The sequence below is a fragment of the Lithobates pipiens genome, unplaced genomic scaffold (assembly GCF_037356315.1).
Source record: "Lithobates pipiens isolate NorthernLeopardFrog02 unplaced genomic scaffold, aLitPip1_a1.2 Scaffold_8, whole genome shotgun sequence".
NCBI lineage: Eukaryota > Metazoa > Chordata > Amphibia > Anura > Ranidae > Lithobates > Lithobates pipiens.
The window spans coordinates 598,604,465-598,627,731 of NW_027507903.1; the positions used below are offsets into that span (position 1 = coordinate 598,604,465).

Sequence of the window (23,267 nt, forward strand, 5' to 3'; positions counted from 1 at the left end):
ATTACACTCCAAAATACATTCTGCTACTCATCCTGAGTATGGCGATACCACGTGTGTGTGACTTTTACACAGCGTGTCCACATGCAGAGGCCCAACATGCAGGGAGCGCCGTCAGGTGTTCTAGGAGCATAAATGACACCTCTAATTTCGACCTATTACATTTGTGAAGGCCCTGGAGCACCAGGAAAATGGAATTACCCACGAAATGACTCCATTTTGGAAAACAAACACCCCAAAGTATATTCTATGAAGCATTATGAGTCTTTTGAATGGTTAATTTATTTACACAAGTCTTCAGAAAACGTGGAAAGAAAATGAAAATCTTTTTTTTTACACAAAGTTGTCCATTTATAAGATATTTCTAACACATAACATGTATATAGCAAAAATTACACCCCAAAACACATCCTACTACTCCTCCTGAGTATTGCGATACCACATGTGTGAGACTTTTACATAGCCTGGCCATATACAGAGGTCCAACATGGAAGTAGTACCTTCAGGCGTTCTAGGAGCATAAATTACACATCTCATTTCGTTGCTACCTATCACACTTTTGAAGGTCCTGGAGCCCCAGGACAATGGAATTACCCAAAAAATGACCCCATTTTGGAAAGCAAACAGCTTAACATGTATTCTATGAGGTATGGTCTGCAAATAGGTACTGGGGTACTCTGATGGGCTAGTGACAGGTACTCTGTTACTCCAATGGGCTGTGACAGGTGCTTCGTTACTCCGACAGGCTGGTGACAGGTACTCGGGTACTCCAACAGGCTGGTGACAGGTACTCGGGTACTCCGACGGGCTGGTGACAGATACTTGTGTACTCCGACGGGCTGGTGACAGGTATTCGGGTACTCAGATGAAATGTGACAGGTACTCGGGTACTCAGATGAACTGTGACAGGTACTCAGGTACTCAGATGGGCTGTGACAGGTACTCAGGTGGACTGTGACAGGTACTCAGGTACTCAGATAGGCTGTGACAGGCACTCAGGTACTCAGATGGGTTGTGACAGGTACTCAGGTACTCAGATGGGCTGTGACAGGTACTGAGGTATTCGCGTACTCAGATGGGCTGTGAGAGGTACTCAGGTATTCGGGTACTCAGATGGGCTGGGACAGGTACTCGGGTACTCAGATGGGCTGGGACAGGTACTCAGGTACTCAGATGGGCTGGGACAGGTACTCAGGTACCCGAATACTCAGATGGACTGACAGGTGCTCAGGTACTCGGATACTCAGATGGACTGCGACATGTACTCAGGTACTCAGATGGGCTGTGACAGGTACTCAGGTACTCAGATGGGCTGACAGGTACTCAGGTACTCGGGTACTCAGATGGGCTGACAGGTACTCAGGTACTCGGGTACTCAGATGGGCTGACAGGTACTCAGGTACTCGGGTACTCAGATGGGCTGACAGGTACTCAGGTACTCGGGTACTCAGATGGGCTGGCAGGTACTCAGGTACTCAGATGGGCTGGGACCAGTACTCAGGTACTCGGGCACTCAGATGGGCTGGGACAGGTACTCGGGTGCTCAGATGAACTGTGACAGGTACTCAGGTACTCAGATGGGCTGTGACAGGTACTCAGGTGGACTGTGACAGGTACTCAGGTACTCAGATAGGCTGTGACAGGCACTCAGGTACTCAGATGGGTTGTGACAGGTACTCAGGTACTCAGATGGGCTGTGACAGGTACTGAGGTACTCACGTACTCAGATGGGCTGTGAGAGGTACTCAGGTATTCGGGTACTCAGATGGGCTGGGACAGGTACTCGGGTACTCAGATGGGCTGGGACAGGTACTCAGGTACTCAGATGGGCTGGGACAGGTACTCAGGTACCCGGATACTCAGATGGGCTGACAGGTGCTCAGGTACTCGGATACTCAGATGGACTGCGACATATACTCAGGTACTCAGATGGGCTGTGACAGGTACTCAGGTACTCAGATGGGCTGACAGGTACTCAGGTACTCGGGTACTCAGATGGGCTGACAGGTACTCAGGTACTCGGGTACTCAGATGGGCTGACAGGTACTCAGGTACTCGGGTACTCAGATGGGCTGACAGGTACTCAGGTACTCGGGTACTCAGATGGGCTGGCAGGTACTCAGGTACTCAGATGGGCTGGGACCAGTACTCAGGTACTCGGGCACTCAGATGGGCTGGGACAGGTACTTGGGTACTCAGATGGGCTGGGGCAGGTGCTCGGATACTCAGATGAACTGTGACAGGTACTCACGTACTCAGATGGGCTGTGACAGGTACTCAGGTATTCGGGTACTCAGATGGACTGTGACAGGTACTCATATGGACTGTGACAGGTACTCGGGTACTCAGACGGGCTGTGACAGGTACTCAGGTATTCGGGTACTCAGATGGGTTGTGACAGGTACTCAGGTACTCAGGTACTCAGATGGGCTGTGACAGGTACTCAGGTACTCGGGTACTCAGATGGGCTGGGACAGGTAATTGGGTACTCAGATGGGCTGGGACAGGTACTCAGGTACTTGGGTACTCAGATGGGCTGACAGGTGCTCAGGTACTCGGATACTCAGATGGACTGTGACAGATACTCAGGTACTCAGATGGGCTGTGACAGGTACTCAGGTACTAGGGTACTCAGATGGGCTGACAGGTACTTGGGTACTCAGATGGGCTGACAGGTACTCAGGTACTTGGGTACTCAGATGGGCTGACAGGTACTCAGGTACTTGGGTACTCAGATGGGCTGACAGGTACTCAGGTACTTGGGTACTCAGATGGACTGACAGGTACTCAGGTACTCAGATTGGCTGACAGGTACTCGGGTACTTGGGTACTCAGATGGGCTGGGACAGGTACTCAGGTACTCAGATGGGCTTGGACAGGTACTCGGGTACTCTGATGGACTGTGACAGGTACTCAGGTACTCGGGTACTCGGGTACTCAGATGGGTTGTGACAGGTACTCAGGTACTCAGATGGGTTGTGACAGGTACTCAGGTACTCGGGTACTCAGATGGGCTGGGGCAGATACTCGGGTACTCAGATGGGCTGGGACAGGTACTCGGGTACTCAGATGGGCTGGGACAGGTACTCGGGTACTCAGATGGTCTGGGACAGGTACTCGGGTACTCAGATGGGCTGGGACAGGTACTCAGGTACTCAGATGGGCTGTGACAGGTACTCAGGTACTCAGATGGACTGACAGGTGCTCAGGTACTCGGATACTCAGATGGACTGTGACAGGTACTCAGGTACTCAGACGGGCTGTGACAGGTACTCAGGCACTTGGGTACTCAGATGGGCTGACAGGTACTCAGGTACTCGGGTACTCAGATGGGCTGACAGGTACTCGGGTACTTGGATACTCAGATGGGCTGGGACAGGTACTCGGGTACTCAGATGGGCTGGGACAGGTACTCGGGTACTCTGATGAACTGTGACAGGTACTCAGGTACTCTGATGGACTGTGACAGGTACTCAGGTACTCAGAGGGGCTGTGACAGGTACTCGGGTACTCAGATGGGCTGGGACAGGTACTCAGGTACTCAGATGGGCTGTGACAGGTACTCAGATGGACTGACAGGTGCTCAGGTACTCGGATACTCAGATGGACTGTGACAGGTACTCAGGTACTCATATGGGCTGTGACAGGTCCTCAGGTACTCGGGTACTCAAATGGGCTGACAGGTACTCAGGTACTCGGGTACTCAGATGGGCTGACAGGTACTCAGGTACTTGGGTACTCAGATGGGCTGACAGGTACTCAGGTACTTGGGTACTCAGATGGGCTGACAGGTACTCAGGTACTCAGATGGGCTGACAGGTACTCAGATGGGCTGACAGGTGCTCGGGTACTCAGATGGGCTGTGGTGACAGGTACTTTGATGGGTGGTGACAGGTCCTCTTTATTGGGGGGTTAATCAGTGTGAATGGTGTGTACACTAGGCGATAACGAGATGTTACCGCAATCTCCTCCTCACACACGATCAGTGTGTGAGGAGGAGAACCCGGTAACATCTCATTACCGCGGTCTGTTTACATTCTGTGACCGGCTGTGATTGGACACAGCCGGTCATGTGGTAAAGAGCCAATTTCATTGGCTCTTTACTGTGATCGGGGTTGGGCTGTGTCAGCGCTGTGAATGCTCAGTACATGTGACCGACTGTGATTGGACACGGCCGGTCATGTGTATCGGGGGGTGGATGGGGATAGAAATCCCACAGATCGGGGATGGGCTGTGTCTGAGGGACACCCCCGGGGGCCCGCAGGAACGGCGAAATACGGAGGACGCCATATGACGCCCACCCAGGATGGGAGAGCCCATCTGTGGGCATCATTTGACTATGGCCCAGTACTGAAGTGGTTAAGATAAATCCTGAGATATAGAGTGGACTCCACTCAGAACGTAAAGAGGATGTGCCCCTACATTTGTGAAAAATGTACCTTTAAACCCTTTATTTCTCCTTTATGTTCAGAAATGTTTTACTAATGTAACAATTTCCTTGAGGATATGAATTCACTATTTGCCCTTTTTGGGGTTGCTCCTTTGAAATAAGGTTCTCTTTGTCATGGTTCAGTGCAACATCCTGGCTCCCTTCACAGCTTTTTCTTTGGGTTCATTCTATGTAAATATTCAGTTCTGGACGAAGATTTTCTAGATTTTTAAGTTCCATTCTTACTGTATGAGACATGTGGTGAGAGAAGAGACTGGAAGAGATAAGGCAAATGTTCAGTAGATATTAGCAAAATTTTCTTACAAGAATGCCTTGCAGTCTCTAAAATGACTAGACAATAATAAAAAAAAAAACCCTGCTCCTTATATGTAAGGGTCAACTAACAAAAAAAAACACCAAAAAGTATATAAAAAACAAAAATAGAGCTGTTACAGTTCATATACCACACTAGTATAATACATAAAACAAAGATAATAAAGTGAAACGCTCAAAATAGTAAAATATCAATGTCAAATATGTAAAAAAATATATCCAAAATGACATAGTAACTATATAGCAAATATATCAATAGTGCAAAATATACTGTATAGTGCTCTAAAGACTAACAAAAGTCCCATACACAATCCAGTTGGTAATGTTAGATCAGTCAAAACTGTTTTGAAGTACATTTAAATATTGTGCTATAAAAGTCCAAATCTTCTCGGTCCTTCCACAGACATCAAACTTTTTAACAAAGCCTGGACCAACAGTGTTCCCACCACTGGAAACCTCTATGGGTGTCTTCTTACTTTATCTTGTGGACCCCACTGGTAAATGGAAGTCAAACACGCTTATATAGTAACTTATCCTATAAATCCAAAGTAGTATGCTTAATAGTTTTTATCAGGCATTCCTCAAGGTACAGTGAATTATCATACCAAAGTGAAGGTTTGCATCAATACTTTGAGTAAGAAGGTAAGGAAAAAATAAAACTATTTGAAGAAACTTAGAAACAGAAAATGAAACAAAATCAAATAATTACACAGTCTATTATTTCGATTTGTATTGAGGTATAACATAAGTGGTGTTCAGAACTTTTTAACTTATACCAGTCAGTCCATGGTTTCCAATGTAAGTGTGCTGTTTGAAATTTACCCTGTGATGAAGCAAACACTAGTTTGTATGTGGCATGCATATTAGTTGTTAGAACAACTTCTTTTATCATGGGTATTTCTCGGTCATTCCAGTGTCTCATAATCGATAGTCTAGTGTTCAGTAGGGTGAGCATCATTATTATTCTAGTAGCTTTAGAAAAATATTCTGTACCCAAATATAAAATGGCCAATCCTGGGGATTCATAAATGTAATATGTATGCCAATATTTCAAATACTTTATTCCAAAGGGTGCGAATGCATGGGCAATCCCACATTAGGTGGAATAATGTACCTATAGAACTGCATTTCCTCCAGCAAAGTGGAGAAGTATGGGTGTCAAACTTGGATATTCTAAGGCAGCAAGGCAGTATTTTTTTAGTTAATTTCCAAAGGTTGATACTTTTGGTTGCTGAATATGTTGTTTGAAGTGCTTTTTGCCATTGTACTGGGGTGTAGGAAGTACCCAATTTCTGCTCCCAAGCATTGATGTCAGAGAATTTGGTGAATATCAATTTATTATTCAGGGTATTGTAGTATAGTGATATTCCTTTGATATTGGTGGAAGGTTTGGTAAGGTATAGAGCTATTCTCCAAGGCAGGGATCTCCAACTGGCGGCCCTCCAGCTGTTGCAAAATTACAAATCCCATCATCTCTCTGCCTGTGGGAGTCATGCTTATAATTGTCAGCCTTGCAATGCCTCATGGGACTTGTAGTTTCACAGCAGCTGGAGGGCCACCAGTTTGAGACCTCTGCTCCAAGGTAAGTGGATGGAGGTCTGAGGGTTCATGCAGAGAAAATGGCTAATCTGGAGAAACTTGTAATGTTCACAATCCCCCAAATTATATTCTAGTTGGGTGGTTTGGAACATTTTCATTGTGTTCTACCACGAGGTCTGTTATGGTTTTTATTCCTTTTTCTATTCAGTGTGTAATGTGGAGATCAGGAATGATCCCAGCAAGACTGGTGAAAGGAAGTGATAGCGATATTGTGGTGAGGTCTGTATTTTGTATCTCCATTAGCAATTTCCATGCCTGAAGTGAGGCTTTCATTGAAGGTGATAGGATAGTGGTGCAGGTTGTGTTGTTTGCTTGACATTAGTAGGTGGTAAAGGCTATTGCTTGGAGTTTGGGATTTCCCTTTTTTCTGCCATCTCCTCCTAGGTGAATTGGGAAACCATGTTCTCAGTTTTGCAAGAATTTAGGCCACTCCTCCCACCTTCCTTGATGTTATTAATTTCCTAAATGCCCATCTCACCCTCTTCCCTTTCCACAGATACCTATTTACCGAGGATTGTACTTTGGAAAAATAAGAATTAGGTACTGGTATGGGTAGAGTCCTGAATATATATAGCAATTGAGGTAGTATCACCATCTTGAATGCTGCTAAGCGACCTGACCACAAAACGTCTGTCTTGGCTATATATTGGAGTTTTGATCTGAGTGAACTGAGAAATGGTATGCAATTGGCTGCGACTAGTCCTTCTGTTGATGCGGTTAGTGTGATACCTAAATATTTTATGCCTTCATCACTCCATTTGTACGGAAACTGTGAATTGTGTTATTGTCTTAGATGTGGAGCTATTCCCAGTCCCAGTATATACGACTTGCTTTCGTTTACTTTATAGTAAGAATCCATATTAAACATTAGCAGTGCTGAGTGTACCGAAGGAGAGATTTCTCAGGTTCTGTAAGCATCAAAATGATATCATCAGCAAAGAGGCTGATAGTATGGGTGGAATTTTGTATTGGGAATCCTCTGATATTGTGGATTCTGATATAATTGGCTAGAAGTTCCATTAATAGGTTAAATATTAACGGGGAGAGAGAACAGCCTTAGCGCGTCCCATTTGAGATGTTAAATGGTTTAGATAGTACTCCTGACGTATACACCTGAGCAGAGCTTTTGAGTAAAGAGCCATAATTGCAGTAAAAATTGGACCAGAAAATCCAAACTTCTCTAGGACTAGGGCCAGGTATCCCCAGTGGATATGATCAAAGGCCTTCTCTGCATCTAAAGCCAACAGCAGAGAAGGCCTTTGCTGGATCTTGGCTAAGTGTTTAATGTTTGTCAGTCTCTGAGAAGCATCGGAGGTTTGACAGCCATTGGGGAATCCTGATCTGGATGTATCAGAAAGGCTAATATGTCTATTAGGCGATTGGCTATATGTTTGGCGTATAATTTTAAGTCTGAACTTAAAAGTGAGATGGGTTTGAAATTTGCAGGGGTAGTCGGGTCCTTCCCTGACTTGGGTAGAGTCACTATTAGAGCATTAAGCTTTTCGGGGGGGGGGGGGGGGGAGAAGAGGCCATGGCAGCATTGAATAGTTTTTCTAGGTATGGTGCTAATAGAAGTTTCTATGTTTGGTATTATTCTCCTATAAAGAAATCTGGGCCTGGAGATTTGTTTGCAGGGAGAGATTCTATTGCTCTGTGGATTTCAGCTGCGTTAAATGGCAAGTTCAACAACCTTAGTTGTTTTGGGGACAATTTTGGTAGGAATATTTGTTGTAAGAAGCTGTTAATCAATTCAGTGTTGGGTTGATAAGTTTCTACGTAATCTTTTAAGTTATAAAGGGTGTCATAATAGTGGCTAAAGGCATTCACTATATCTTGTGGATGACATCATTTGTTTTTATTCTGGGGGTGTTGGATATAGGTTATTTTGGTTTTATACTTTTTATACTTATACTTTCCTCAAATGCCTCCAATAGGAGAAGTCTAAGATCATATCTTAGTTGTGTTAACCTATTGGATAGTGAAGGAGAGGATTGCTGTTTATTTTTGGTTTCTAATTTAAAAATTGAATCTGTAAGTTCACACAATCGTGCTTGCCGCTGCCTCTTCGCCCTGGCTCCCAATTTTATGAAAATACCCCTTATATATGCTTTATGAGCATTCCACAAAACAAATTGGTCTTGTACAGAGGATGTATTTTATGTCATCTTCAAGAGCCTGTTTAGGTTCTGGTTGTTGCATAAGATAGGTATTGGCCCACCACAAGGGGATTGAATTGACAGTTGATGTATCAGCTATGGATAGCGTTATACAAGCGTGGTCAAACCATGTAATATTGTTTATGGAAGAGGAAACAGCTCTAGATAGAGCCTGTTGGTCAACTAGAAACAGGTCAATCCTGGTGTATACATGATGAGGAATGGAGAAGAAAGTGAAATATTTTTCTCCTGTGTAAAAACACAGCCATACATCATATAGATCCTACTCATGAAAGGCTACTTGTAGGGATGGAGATGTGTGTCTATTTCTTGATATAGTGTTGATGGTTGGATCTGGTGTAGTATTAAACTCCCCACAGAGCACTAAAAGGCCTTATCTGTGAGCGCATATTTTCCTCATAAGTTTGTGAAAGAAGTGGATTTGGTGCGTGTTGGGGGCATAGACAGTCACGATTGTGTATGTAACCAAGATACATGCTAGGATCAGGAAACATCCCTGTGGAGCCTTGATTTCTTTGTGCAGGACAAATGCCACAGTCTCCTATTACAGTAAGTACTCCCGTTTTTTTAGAATCTGCAGTAGCAGTGAAAATATAAGCACAATTCCTGTGTGTGCAGGATGGAGGAGACATGTTGCAGAAATATGATTCCTGAGCACACAGGATATCACATTTATTGGAAAGAGCCTCTTTCCACAGGGATTTTCTTTTTACATGGTGATTGAGGCCCTTGGTGTTTATAGAGAGAAATGTCATACCCAATGTGGAGAGCATTTTAGGTGTGGTGGTAGTAGATGTGGCATATACAAAGTTATATCAAGAGCGCCCTCCTGTGGCCACTTCCGAAATGGCAGAAAGGTCTGCATAGCGTACTCACTCATTGCGGATGTGAACCTGCATGTGAAAGGGGTCTATGGGACTCGAACGTTCGAAATGGAAAGTGCTAATTTTAATGGCTAATATGCAAGACACTGTCCTAAAAAGGGTTTGGGGACCTGGCTCCTGCCCCAGGGGACATGGGTCAATGACTAAAATGTTTTTAAAAATGGCCGTTTTGGCGGGAGCACTGATTTTACTGACGATTAAAGTGAAAAAAAAAAGTGAAATATTCCTTTAAATATGGTGCCTAGGGGGTGTCTGTAGTATGCCTGTGAAGTGCCACGTGTTTCCCGTGTTTAGAACAGTCCCTGCACAAAATGACATTAAACGGAAATAACACCATTTAAAACTGCTTGCGGTTTTAATGTTATATCTGGTTCCTGCAATATGGTTGAAAATCATTGAGAAAAATGGCATGGGTAGCCCTCCCTGCCCATTACCAGCCTATTTGGGTCTTGTACGGATATTAAGGGGAACCCTGTACCCATATTAAAAAAAGGAAATGCGTGTGGCCCCCAGGCCCTATATACTCAGAACAGCAGTATACAGGCGGTGCAAACAAGACAGGGACTGTGTAGGTTTGTTGTGTTAAGTTGAATCTGTTTGTAATTTTCAACTGGTACATTTTTAAAGTGTAGCTCCAGTCAAAAAAACTATTTTTAAGCTTTTTGGAAAACATAGGGAAGGGTTATCACCCCTGTATAATTTGTTTTGTCGTCCATCTTTTTTCATCTCACTTGCTGCTGTCTCCTTGCGTTTGCAAGTAGGAGATGTTTGTAAGTTGGATGTTTGAAAGTAGGGGCCTGCCCTATATGCTCTGCAGAAATGGCGGAACAAGGTGTTGGTTTTGCCACAACATTGTAAGCCCTCAAAGTGACTCTTGGTGGGCGCTGGAGCGCCCTGCTGTGAACGATTATATCAAGAATTGTAATTACATGCCATTGTTGAACAGTGGTAGAAAAATTGACCTTTGGTGGTTGTGGTGCTGGTGCCACAACACTATAAGTCCTCACCGTTACTCTGGGTGGGCACAGGAAGGGGCCCTCCTGTGAAATATTATATCAAGAATTGTAATTACATGTCCCTGTTAAACAGGGGCAGAAAAATTTGGCCTTAGGCACTGCTGCTGGTGCTACCACACTGCAACCTCTGCCATATACTCTAGTTTTATTGCAGGAATTAGCCCTGCTGCAAAGCATTGCATCAAAAATTGTACTTAAACGCCCCTGTTAAACAGGGGCAGAAAAATTGGGCCTTAGGCACTGGTGCTGGTGCCACCACACTGCAACCTCTGCCATATACTCTAGTTTTATTGCAGGAATTAGCCCTGCTGCAAAGCATTGCATCAAAAATTGTAATTAAACGCCCCTATTAAACAGGGGCAGAAAAATTGGGCTGCTGGCATCACCCAGAACCAAAAATGTTCTTCCAACATATCAGCGGAGGAGGAAGAGGATAGACAATCAACATAACAGGACAATCACTCAGCATAGGCAGTCTTGAAGGGATGTGGTATTTCAAAAAAAATTATTCGGTTACATCAGCTTCAGGTGCTTGGTAGCTCTGGGTGATCCAAGACTGATTCATCTTGATGAAGGTCAGTCAATCAACTGATTCGGTGGACAGGCGCACCCTGTGATCGGTAACAAAGCCACCAGCAGCACTGAAGGTGCGTTCCGAAAGAACGCTGGATGCAGGACAGGCCAGTAGCTCAATTGCATACTGTACAAGCTCTGGCCAGTGATCCATCCTCAAGACCCAGTAAGCCAGAGGATTTTCGGTGGGAAAGGTGTCCAAGTCTGACCTTGCCCCTAGGTATTCCTGCACCATGTAAATCAGACGCTGGCGATGGGTGCTGGAACCAATCATACCTTGGGGCTGCGGACTAAAAAATTGTCTGAAAGCATCAGTCAGACGGCCACCTTCTCCACCGCTCCTTCTGACTGATGCCTCAGCAACACGTTGTCCAGGACCAGGAGTTTGTAACCTCCCAGTCTCTGGGAACGCGTTGCACAGACCTTTCTGCAAGGCCTCCCGGAGATGTCTCATCCTCTGCTCCCTCTGCGATTGCAAGATAAGGTCGGCAACCTTACCCTTGTACCGTGGATCAAGGAGAGTGGCCAGCCAGTAATGGTCCCTCTCCTTGATCCGAAGAATACGAGGATCCTTCCGCAGGCTTTGCAGGATCAGGGAGGCCATGCAGCATAGGTTAGCTGAGGCATTCGGTCCTCTGGGTCACTAAGGACAACATGATCCGCAGCTACCTCCTCCCAGCCACGTACAAGTCCACGTGTTTCTTGGGACTGTAAATCATCCCTATAAGACTGCTGCTGCTGCTGCTGATGCTGATGCTGAGTGCCAGCCTCCACCTCCATGCTGACACAATCATCCTCCTCCTCCTCTTCCTCCTCCTCATCCTCTTCCTGTGTGATGGGTGGCACAGCAGGAACACTGTCTGGATAAAGGGGGCCTTGAGAGGCAAGGAAGTCCTCCTCTTCCTGCCTCTGTTCTGCCTCAAGTGCCCTGTCCATTATTCCACGCAGCGTATGCTCCAAGAGGTGGACAAGAGGTACAGTGTCACTGATGCATGCACTGTCACTGCTCACCATCCTTGTGTCCTCCTCAAACGGTGACAGGACAGTGCATGCATCCCTGATCATGCCCCACTGGCGTGGTGAGAAAAAACCAAGCTCCCCTGACCCTGTCCTGGTGCCATAGTTGCTCAGGTACTCATTGATGGCCCTCTGCTGCGTGTGCAGCCGCTGCAGCATGGCCAATGTTGAGTTCCATCTGGTGGGCATGTCACATATAAGGCGGTTCTTGGGCAGGTTCAACTCCTTTTGGAGCTCAGCCAGCCAAGCACAGGCATTAAATGATCGGCGGAAATGCACACAGACTTTCCTGGCCTGCTTCAGGACATCCTGTAAGCCGGGGTACCTGCCCAAGAACCGCTGCACCACCAGGTTAAGGACGTGAGCTACACAGGGCACATGGGTCAGTTGTCCGGAGGGCGGAGAGGAGGTTGGTGCCATTGTCGCAAACCACCATTCCTGGCTTAAGCTGGCGTGGCGTCAACCACCTCTCGGCCTGCCCCTGCAGAGCTGACAAAACATCCGCCCCAGTGTGGCTCCTGTCCCCCAAACAAACCAGCGCAAGCACGGCATGGCATCGTTTTGCCTGCGTACTTGCATAGCCCCTGGAACGCCTACGGAGCACCGCTGGTTCTGAGCACAGAGCACTGGAAGAGGCCATGGAGGAAGAAGAAGAGGAGGGGGTGGAGGAGAGAGGTGTGTCACAACCAATTGTAGCATTTTGGAGGCGTGGTGGCGGAACAACCTCCAACACTACTGCACCTTGTCCTGCATCCTTCCCAGCAGCCAGAAGAGTGACCCAATGGGCCGTGAAAGACAGGTAACGTCCCTGTCCATGCCTGCTGGACCATGAGTCAGCGGTAATATGCACCTTACCGCTGACCGCCCTGTCCAGCGAGGCAAGGACATTGCCTTCCACATGCCGGTAGAGAGCCGGAATCGCCTTCCGTGAGAAAGAGTGGCGTTTGGGGACCTGCCACTGAAGAACCGCACATTGTACAAACTCACGGAAGGGGGCCGAGTCTACCAACTGAAAAGGCAGCAGTTGAAGTGCTAGCAATTTAGCCAAGCTAGCATTCAACCGCTGGGCATGTGGATGGCTGGGAGTAAACTTCTTCCGCCGGTCCAGCAGCTGGGGCAGGGACATTTGCCTGCTATAATCGGACGTGGGTGTACCACTAGCAGAGTTCCCGGAAGCACTTGGCTGTGACACACCTAATTCTACACCTTCATTCCTCTCAGAGCAGGTTTCAGAGAGGACTGAAGGTCTAGTGGGGTTGGAGATGCCAGCTGATGAGGAGCAAGGAGAGGTCCGCTTTGTTCTTTGGTGTGGGTCTTTGAGGTACGCTTGCCAACGAGCTGCATGGCAGGTCAAAATATGTCTGGTCAAGCATGTGGTGCCCAAGCGGCTGATGTTTTGGCCACGTGAGATACGCTTGAGACATATGTTGCAAATAGCAGCGGTGCAATCTGATGCACTCGTCTCAAAAAAGGCCCACACCAAAGAACTTTTAGAATAACGCGCAGAGGCAGCACTCTGCACAGGCGGAGCTCTGCGGTGTGATTCAGTTGGTGTGCTGCCCCTAAGCTGGCCCCCAGAGGCCATCCTGCCTCGTTGGACATGTGCCTCCTCCTCCTCCTCCCTCCTTCCAGGCACCCACGTGGAGTCAGTGCCCTCATCATCCCCTCCCTCTTCATCGCTGTAGCAAACCTGGCAGTATGCTGCAGCTTGTGGAACATGACTGCCAGATTTCTGTCCTTCTTGAGCATCCCCTCTCTCTGCGCTCACGCTACTGCCTTCCTCTAGCTGAGCGTCATCATCAGAGCCCACCAAACACTGGGCATCCTCCTGGAGCATGTACCCAACACTGTGCTCAAAGAGTTCAGGAGACTCCTCAGGAGGACGTGGTGGGTCTAGGGAAGGAGTCACTGATGATGACATTGAGAGGAGGGAAGACGATGCGTTGGCAGCTGCTTTGCTACTACCCTGAGACTGGGTGAGAGAGGATAAGGAGGATGAAGAGGGCTTGGTCATCCACTCTACCAAGTCGTTGGCATGTTGCGGTTCAACATGTCCAGCTGCCGAAAAGAAGGACAAGCATGTCCCATGGCCGATGACAATGCACCGCGTCCACGGCCAGCACTGTTGTCTCTAGACACAGAGCCTGCTTGCCCTCTTTTATCGGCTCGCGCCTGTCTGCCTCTCCTTGCTGGCCTTCCAGACATGGTAATGGCCTGAAGGGAGTTGGGTAAAACAGCAGTTGGGTAGTTTATATTGTGCTGGAGGCACACCACACCCACTAACTCCTGCAGATGCCTTTTTTATAGAACACCAGAGATAAAGGGGTATATACAGATGTATACTGTGCTGTGCTGGAGGCACACACAACTTCCAATAATTCCTGCAGATGGCAATTGGGCTCAAATAGAGAACAGCTATGTAGGTGGATTATAGCGGTATGTACTGGGTACAGAGCACGCAGACAGCACACACTATCTCCTAACACTACTGACTGCAAGCTCTATTATTAAAGATAGATCACTAGCTATATAGGTGAGGTGAATATCGCGGTGTATACTGCGGTCAGGGCACACAGACAATAACCAGAAAACAGCAGAGATAAAGGGGTATATACAGATGTATACTGTGCTGTGCTGGAGGCACACACAACTTCCAATAACTCCTGCAGATGGCAATTGGGCTCAAATAGAGAACAGCTATGTAGGTGGATTATAGCGGTATGTACTGGGTACAGAGCACGCAGACAGCACACACTATCTCCTAACACTACTGACTGCAAGCTCTATTATTAAAGATAGATCACTAGCTATATAGGTGAGGTGAATATCGCGGTGTATACTGCGGTCAGGGCACGCAGACAATAACCAGAAAACAGCAGAGATAAAGGGGTATATACAGATGTATACTGTGCTGTGCTGGAGGCACACACAACTTCCAATAACTCCTGCAGATGGCAATTGGGCTCAAATAGAGAACAGCTATGTAGGTGGATTGTAGAGGTATGTACTGGGTACAGAGCACGCAGACAGCACACACTATCTCCTAACACTACTGACTGCAAGCTCTATTATTAAAGATAGATCACTAGCTATATAGGTGAGGTGAATATAGTGGTGTATACTGCGGTCAGGGCACAGACAATAACCACTACACAACAGCAAGATAGGAAATCAGCCAAAAACGATCGGTGTGTACTGTGTTGAAGGTACACAGAACACCCACTGCTTCAGATGCCAACACACTACACGAGGCCGCCTCAATGGCGGCCTTATATAGTGTGGGGCGTGCACTACACAGCCTGAGCTATGATTGGCCACAGGCATCCTGCCTGTGGCCAATCATGGCTCTCCTCGCTGCTGGCGCTGCGATTGGCCAAGCATGCGGGGTCACAGTGCATGCTTGGCCAATCATGAGCCAGCAATGCACTGCGCCATCGCAGTGCATTGTGGGCCGTGAGCGCCACACGAATTTTGACGCGAACGGACCAAGTGTTCGGATTTCGCCGAACGGACGAACAGCCAACGTTCGAGTCAAACGTATGTTCGACTCGAACACGAAGCTCATCCCTATACACAACATATCTTTGGTCATTTTTTGTGATGGTAATTTTGGTGGGATATCCCCATCTATATGGTATTTTATAGTTTTTGAGGACTTTGGTGATTGTGTTCAGGTTTTTCCTCTTTTGCAGAGTATGTTGGGATAGATCCGCATAAAATTGCACATTTTGGTATTGGGAGAGAATTTGCTCTTGTTTGTGCATCACCAGCATTAGTTGTTCCTTAACATGGTAGAAGTGGAGACGTAGAATCACGTCTCTAGGAACTTTTTTTAGGTAGGTATGATGGTTTTGGCAGGTGGTGTATTCTGTCAATGATAACTTCCATTTCAGAAATGTCAGGTAAGAGGGATGTGAACGCATAGGACCGTGGGTCTGACTGCTGGACATATTCAGGGATCCCCCTATTTTTAAGATATTCCTTCTGGACCTTCAATATCCACTATTTTTTTTTTTTATCCATGTTGATTCTCCTTCTTGCTCCTCATTTGCGTCTACCAGTTCATTTATGGTGGATGCAAATTCCCCCATTTTGATTTCCCCGCTGAATCTATAAATACAGTTCATCATGTCTGCTTGTAGTGTGCTTCTCAGTGATACAAACCATGTCCATTACAGTTTGATTCAGTTTTGATTGTGGGGAATGAGGTGATTGACTCATGGAGTTCCCTTGTGTCAGTGACAGGGCTCAACGCAGGCCTGCATCCAGCTCTATCCAGTCTAAATTTGGCCTTGGCTGGGCTCCCTTGTGGTAGGGAGGAAGGGTAGGACTGCTGGCTGTCAGAGGAGTCACTATGCTGGAGCGATGTGCATTTTTTGTGTGTTTTATCCTGGTGTTTGGTAGCCAGGGTGGATGAGGATCCGGCACTATTTTGCCTACCTCCATGCTGCCAGTGGGTGAAGAAGTCTGTCAGCTGTTGCGGCTTGGAGGTTCCTTTTCTTTTGTGGGTCATGGTCCCCTGGTGTGCCCGGGTAAGATCGCCAACAGGATGAGTATTGAGTCCTATATTGCCATTTTGTGCCGCTATTCCCTCCAGGTGATCGGAGCTCCGGGTTTATGCTGGCATCTGGCTCTGTAGCAGGCCACGGCCCGACATCAAACTTTTTAACAAAGCCTGAGCCAACAGTGTGCCCACCACCAGAGACCTCTATAGGTTTCTTCTCACCTTATCTTGTGGACCCCACTGGTAAATGGAAGTCAAACGCGCTTTACATGCAAATAATGGCAGCCAGACTCCTGGTCCTTTAAATATCTGCCTCCACTCCTCCAGCAGGTATACCCATGAGAAAGAAAGAAAGAAAGAAAGAAAGAAAGAAAGAAAGAAAGAAAGAAAGAAAGAAAGAAAGAAAGAAAGAAAGAAAGAAAGAAAGAAAGAAAGAAAGAAAGAAAGAAAGAAAGAAAGAAAGAAAGAAAGAAAGAAAGAAAGAAAGAAAGAAAAATGCCACTCACAATAGAATGGATAAAAACCGCTTATAGAGACAAAGGGTCATCCACAAACCTAGCTTCAGCAAAATGGCGTCCTTATCCCACCCAGTGTAATGACATCACCGCCTGCTAGAGGTAACAACAGCAAGGACTGGGGGTAGGGTGGGGAGGGTGTTTGATGTTAGTTCACCTTTAATTTTTTTTTCTTAAAAAGGGAACTCACAAAACTTTGTGGAAATAGGTGGTTAAGCTGAAATATGTTCACCTTATCTAAATACCTAAATGGGCGCAGAGTAAAATTCAGTGGAAAGTAATTCACTTTAAAGCAGAACTTCACCCAAAAGGGGATGTTACGTTTTTCCACCTCCTCCCCCCTTCCCTCTCCTTTTCCACGTTTGTAACCTTTTTTTTATTTCGGGAATTAGGTACCAGATTTTGACAGGTACCTGCTCCTACTTTCACTTGGACCACCTACAGTAGGTTTGCATATGCGCAGTGGGAAGCTGCCTGTGAACTCGCAAGGAGCCATAGCTGGCTTCCCACACTAAAAATGCCATTACTGGGGAACTGAATACTGGTGGAAAACCGGCACAGGTGAAGATGGTACTGGATCCTTGGATAGATAAGTGTCCTTTTATTAAAAGTCAGAAGCTACAGTATTTGTAGCTACAGACTTTTAATTTTTTGATCCTAAGGTGAAGATCCTCTTTAAGGTCACTGACAAAAATACAAAGACACTGAAGGAAAAATGGTTTAACCCCTTCTTATGGTAAGGTAAATATGTTTTTACTGCAAGGGCTGCTGCAAAAAAACCTGGCTGTGTTTCTTAAGGCATTAAATATTAATACCAATAATATTTAAAAGAAATACCATTGTTTATAATTGATCCAGGGAGCACCCAATTGCCTTTGAGAAGTCAGGAAGGAATTTTTGGTTAGAGCAATAAGATAATTGGAGAGATTTTGCCATTCTTTCTTCAATCAAGAAAGCAGAACGGAGGAGAAAGAGAGAGGAGAAATAGGGGACACTGTAAAGCAGCACAGCAGTAAATATCGTAGTGTAAGTTGAGCAAGTCACCGGTACTCAAGACTTTCTTTATCGTGCTAAAAGAGTCAAGCAATGATAGCACTTCAGGACACATGCATAACCACCCCCATCCCCTTGCCCAACAGGGAACCTGAGAAACCATACTGACAGCAGAATAGAAGAGCCATGCCAAAACCCTTACGCCAAGGCTGAATACATCTCTATTCTGGATCTCTAGGCTTTCTTCCTAGTGCTATAACAGCTAAGCAATGATGCAAACAAAAATGGTTGCACTTCGATGACATCACTGGCATTCGTCTGTGAATGGCTATAGAGAAGAAAGGAGAGGCCTTCAGGCTGGGTTGTGTCTGCTGCCTATGATGGCTGAATAAACTGAAGGTCCTAGGTGTATTGCTGGACAGTGAACTCTCCTTTCGACACTACATCCAATCACTGTCCAAAGCTTGCCACCTCAACATCTCCAAAATACACCCCTTCCTAACCAATGACACCACAAAGCTTCTAATCCACTCCTTGGTCATCTCTCGCCTCAACTACTGCAACTTCCTCCTCATTGGCTTACCAACCTTTAAATAGGTTATCCCCTCTACAGACCATCATGAATGCTGCTGCCAGGCTCATCTGCCTTACAAACCGCTTGGCATCTGTTACCCCTTTCTGCCAATCCTCCTCTGGCTTCCGCTCACCCAACAAATTTAATTCAAGATACTAACAATAACATACAAAGCCATCCACAACTTGGCCCCTAGCTACATCACTAACCTAGTTTCAAAACACCAACCAAATTGTTCTCTTTGTTCCTGTCAAGACCTCCTGCTCTCTAGCTCCCTTATCACCTCTTTCCATGCTCGCCTCCAGGACTTTTCCAGAGCCAAGATTATCCTCTTGAACTCGCTACCCCAATCTGCCCAACTATCTCCCACTCTGTCCACTTTCAGATGATACACCATGCAGTCTTTCCCCTGAGCTCCATGCTAGACTTTGTTACATATGTCCAGTGGTCAAGAAAGGACCCTCTGGTCCTTTGTAGGCCTTAGGGGCCTGAGACACACTGCCTACAAGTGCTCTACTAGAAATTCAGTCCTGTATGCAAATTTAGAAGGAGGACCGCAGACACGTCATAATAGAGATATGAAGGATATACAATTATTTATATTACTGTCATCACAGCATATTTTTCCACCAATATAAAAAGTTTAATAAAAAAGTGAGGCCTCGGTGAACAAAAATGAAGAGCTGCTGATGTAGTATATATAAAAACCTGGGAATAGGTGGGAATTAAAGAATATTTGAGATGAATAACAATAACAATGAGGTGGAAGACATCTACATAAAACATCTGATAATTCTGCCCTTGATCTACCAGCCTGCCTTTGTAATTAATACATACCGAATTTCTTTCAGACTAGATGTGTTCACAATAAGATCGCGGATATGACCAGAAGCATTATCAGAAATTCCATTACGAGCCAGATCCAGGTGTGTTAGGTTCCTGTTGTTACTCAGCGACACCAGTAATGGCGCATGTTCATCTGTTAGCCCAATTTCATATATACTGTGAAACAGACCCAAAAGCACCTCTCAATATAAATCTAAAAGCCAGTAAACTTATGAATTATTTTTCAGTAAGCAGTCTTTAAAGCACACCTCATTCAAACCACTTCCCGTGAGCCCAGGCTGTGAATGAATTATGCCCTTTCGATGCATCATTTCACAACCTAGGCTCACAATGGAAAGCTCCATACCCCCGTGTTCACTTGTCATTACTTGAACATTGTCTACTCAGCATTCCCTTGTTAGCCCAGGCTGCTTGCTGATGTACCCTCAGGAGTATCGCTTAAAGCATAACTCCACCCAAAAAGGGGAAGCTCTGCTTTAAAGCCTCCTCCCCCACTCCTGTTCATAAAATGGAGCTTTTATGGGGAGGGGGGGGGCGAGAGGACAGGTAGCCACTCCACCGATTGAAAGAGGACGCCCCCCCCCCCCAAAGTCTTCTGCGACAGTAGGACTATTCACAATGCGCAGCTTGCAACTTCACACCCGGGTGCCCATAGTTAATATGCCAGCATCGGGGACAAAGGACACAAGGTGAAACTGGGTGGGTTGATTATGGGACAGGTGAGTGACAGTTTATTAAAAGTCAGCAGCAGGCCCGGACTAGCCATAGGGCACACCGGGCACTTGCCCGTGGCCCAGGGCCTGCTGGGCTGCATGTCCTTGTGGGGCCAAAGCTGCTGAGCCGCTCCTTGGTCCCCTGCCACTCACCCAACCTCTCTGTTTCAGTTCAGCCATTGGGCCGGGGGGGTGGTGAACACAGGTCATGTTACCTGTGACCATGAAGAGGGAGGGGATCTACATGAGATACCAGACAGAAGGAAAAGTGGGTGGGGCCCCCCGTGCACGTGCCTGGATAGGAGGAGCGGCTGCATACACAGTAGAATAATTCATCTCTTTATTTTTCTCCTAAAGCCTCTGAATTCCTGCTTCTCCTTTCCCTCCCGTGGGCATTCAGAGGCTGTAGGAGAAATATAAAAAGATGGTTTCTTCTACTGTGTATGTAGCCGCTCCTCCTATCCAGCTTCTTTCTACTGCCCCCTGGTGCTCTCAACCCCTGTTCTGTCAGTCTCCCACCGTGCTGTTAGGTGCCCCACTCCTAGGCTCCCCCACTGCTCTCCAGACCCCCGAGTGCTCTCTATGCCCCCAGTGCTCTCAGGGCCCATCCAGGTGATTTCTGGGCCCCCCCAAGTGATGTCCAACTTACCCCCATGCTCTCCAGCCCCTCCCAGTTCTCTCAGGCCTCCCTGTGCTCATCGGCCCCCCTGTACTTTCGGGTCCCCCCAGTGCTCTCCAACCTCTCCCAGTGCTCTCAGGCCCCTCTGTACGCTCTGCCATCCCTGTGCTTTTCGCCTTCTGTGCTCTGTAGCCCCCCGTGTTCTCTGCCCACGCATGTGCTCTCCAGCCCCCTGTGGTCCCCACTAGTGATGGACGAACTTCCGACGGGACGTTTCGCGAACGCGAAATGCGAACGGACCCAAACGTTCGCGAAACCGACCGTTCGCCGCGGGCCCCATTGACTTCAATGGGAGGCGAACTTTGCAAACCTTCATGTCGAATTTGCGGCCACGTGGTAATTATTAGGGGGTAAAACGTAGTCCCACCATCTGGACAATGACATAATACATGTATGAGGTGAATTTGGGATCGATAACTACAAGCATTTTTATTTTATTTGGGAAATTGTTCTAACAATTCAGGACTATGGAGCTAATGAAGGCAATGGAGGAGAGGGAAGGTCAGGGACCAGGGTAGGCAAAGAAGAGGGTGCAGGAGATGATCACCAGCAGCGTGACATACCGGAATGACACATGCACCGTGATAGAGGCATCTGACAGCAGCACCGTAATACAGAGCACTGACAGCAGCACCGTGACATACAGCGCTGACAGCAGCACCGTGACATACAGCGCTGACAGCAGCACCGTGACATACAGCGCTGACAGCAGCACCGTGACATACAGCGCTGACAGCAGCACCGTGACATACAGCGCTGACAGCAGCACCGTGACATACAGCGCTGACAGCAGCACCGTGACATACAGCGCTGACAGCAGCACCGTGACATACAGCGCTGACAGCAGCACCGTGACATACAGCGCTGACAGCAGCACCGTGACATACAGCACTGACAGCAGCACCGTAAGCAGCCCCAGGAGGAAGTCAGCACAGCACAGGGATGGTGTGATCCCCTCATAATAAGAACCCCCAGGAGGAAGTCAGCACAGCACAGGGATAGTGTGATCCCTTCATAATAAGAACCCCCAGGAGGAAGTCAGCACAGCACAGGGATATCATAAGCAGCCCCAGTAGAAATATGACACCGCTCAACCTCTTCAAAGAGGAGGGTAGGGGCATATAGTACGGTGTGCTTTTTTGGGTCAAGGAAGTGAGCCAAATGAATTAAGAAGGTCTGTGTGCTTGATTAAAAAAATAGTTTATAGACATATACATGGTCTACTGGTCACATGTGTTGAATTCCTCCGAGATCCATGCCTCATTCATTTTTAGAAATGTGAGGTAGTTAACACTGTGGTGAGCTAGGCGAGTACGCTTATCGGTCACAATCCCCCCTGCTGCGCTGAACGTCCTTTCGGACAGGACACTGGATGAGGGGCAAGCCAACAGTTCGATTGCAAATTGGGCAAGCTCTGGCCAGAGGTCAAGCCTGCCCACCCAGTAGTCTAGGGGTTCATCACTCCTCAGAGCGTCCACATCGGCCGTTAACCCAATGTAGTCGGACACCTGACGGTCTAGGCGTTCCCTGATGCTGGATCCGGATGACACCTGTCGATGGGTCGGCTGAAAGAATGACCTCATATCCGAAGTCACCAACACATCTTCAAACCGGCCTCTTCTTGCAGGCGCTGTTGGATTGGTACCCGCAAATCCTTCTCTGGGAGTGGGAATTGCTCCTCTGCCAGCGCACGCAAAAGCAGAATGCAGCATTTCTCGAAGCAAGGCCTGGAAGTGCTGCATTCTGACAGCCCTCTGCGACGGCGGTAACATTTCCGCCATTTTGTGTTTGTACCGGGGGTCTAAGTACGTTGCCACCCAGTACTGGTCCTTGACCCTCATGCTTTTTATACGGGGGTCCCTATTAAAACACTGGAGCATGAAGGCCCCCATTTGCACTAAAGTGGAAGCGGTGTGGTGGCCTGGCTCCTGCTCATCATCCAGGATAATGTCGTCCTCTTCATTCTCCTCTCCCCATCCTCGCACAACAGGGATCCCAGAAAGGTTTAAAGCATGCTCTTCTTGCTCCTGCTCATCCGCCCCGGCACCATCCTCCTCTGACTCCTCATCAGACTCCTGTTGTTGACTTGTCTCAGATAGAGTAGCCCCCCCTGGGAATTCATCCAGCATTGCGACTTCCTCATCTTCCCGCTCCTGCTCCTCCACAGCCTGATCAATGACACGACGCAATGCACGCTCCAGAAAGAAGGCATAAGGTACCATGTCACTGATGGCGCCATGGCTGCGACTGACCAGTTTGGTGATCTCCTCAAATGGCCGCAGAAGTCTGCATGTGTCGCGCATGAGCAGCCACTGGCGCGGTGAAAAAAAACCCAGCTCCCCAGAACCGTTTCTTTCGCAGAGTTCATACAGGTAGACGTTAACTGCACGTTTCTGCTGGAGCAGCCTATCAAGCATA

At 47.2% G+C, this 23,267-nt stretch overlaps 1 protein-coding gene across 1 annotated transcript in view; it reads right to left on the reverse strand.

Moving 5' to 3' along the window:
* Positions 1-273: 273 nt before the first annotated feature.
* The window catches only part of LOC143961278 (NACHT, LRR and PYD domains-containing protein 3-like), an 88,939-nt gene continuing 65,945 nt past the window's right edge, over positions 274-23,267 (reverse strand). Inside the window, exons 11-12 of the mRNA XM_077470529.1 lie at positions 19,449-19,613; positions 274-4,700 (exon numbers count right to left, since the gene is read on the reverse strand). Coding sequence (XP_077326655.1) covers positions 4,610-4,700; positions 19,449-19,613 — 256 coding nt within the window. The 3' untranslated portion in view covers positions 274-4,609. The remainder of the gene's footprint in view (positions 4,701-19,448; positions 19,614-23,267) is intronic.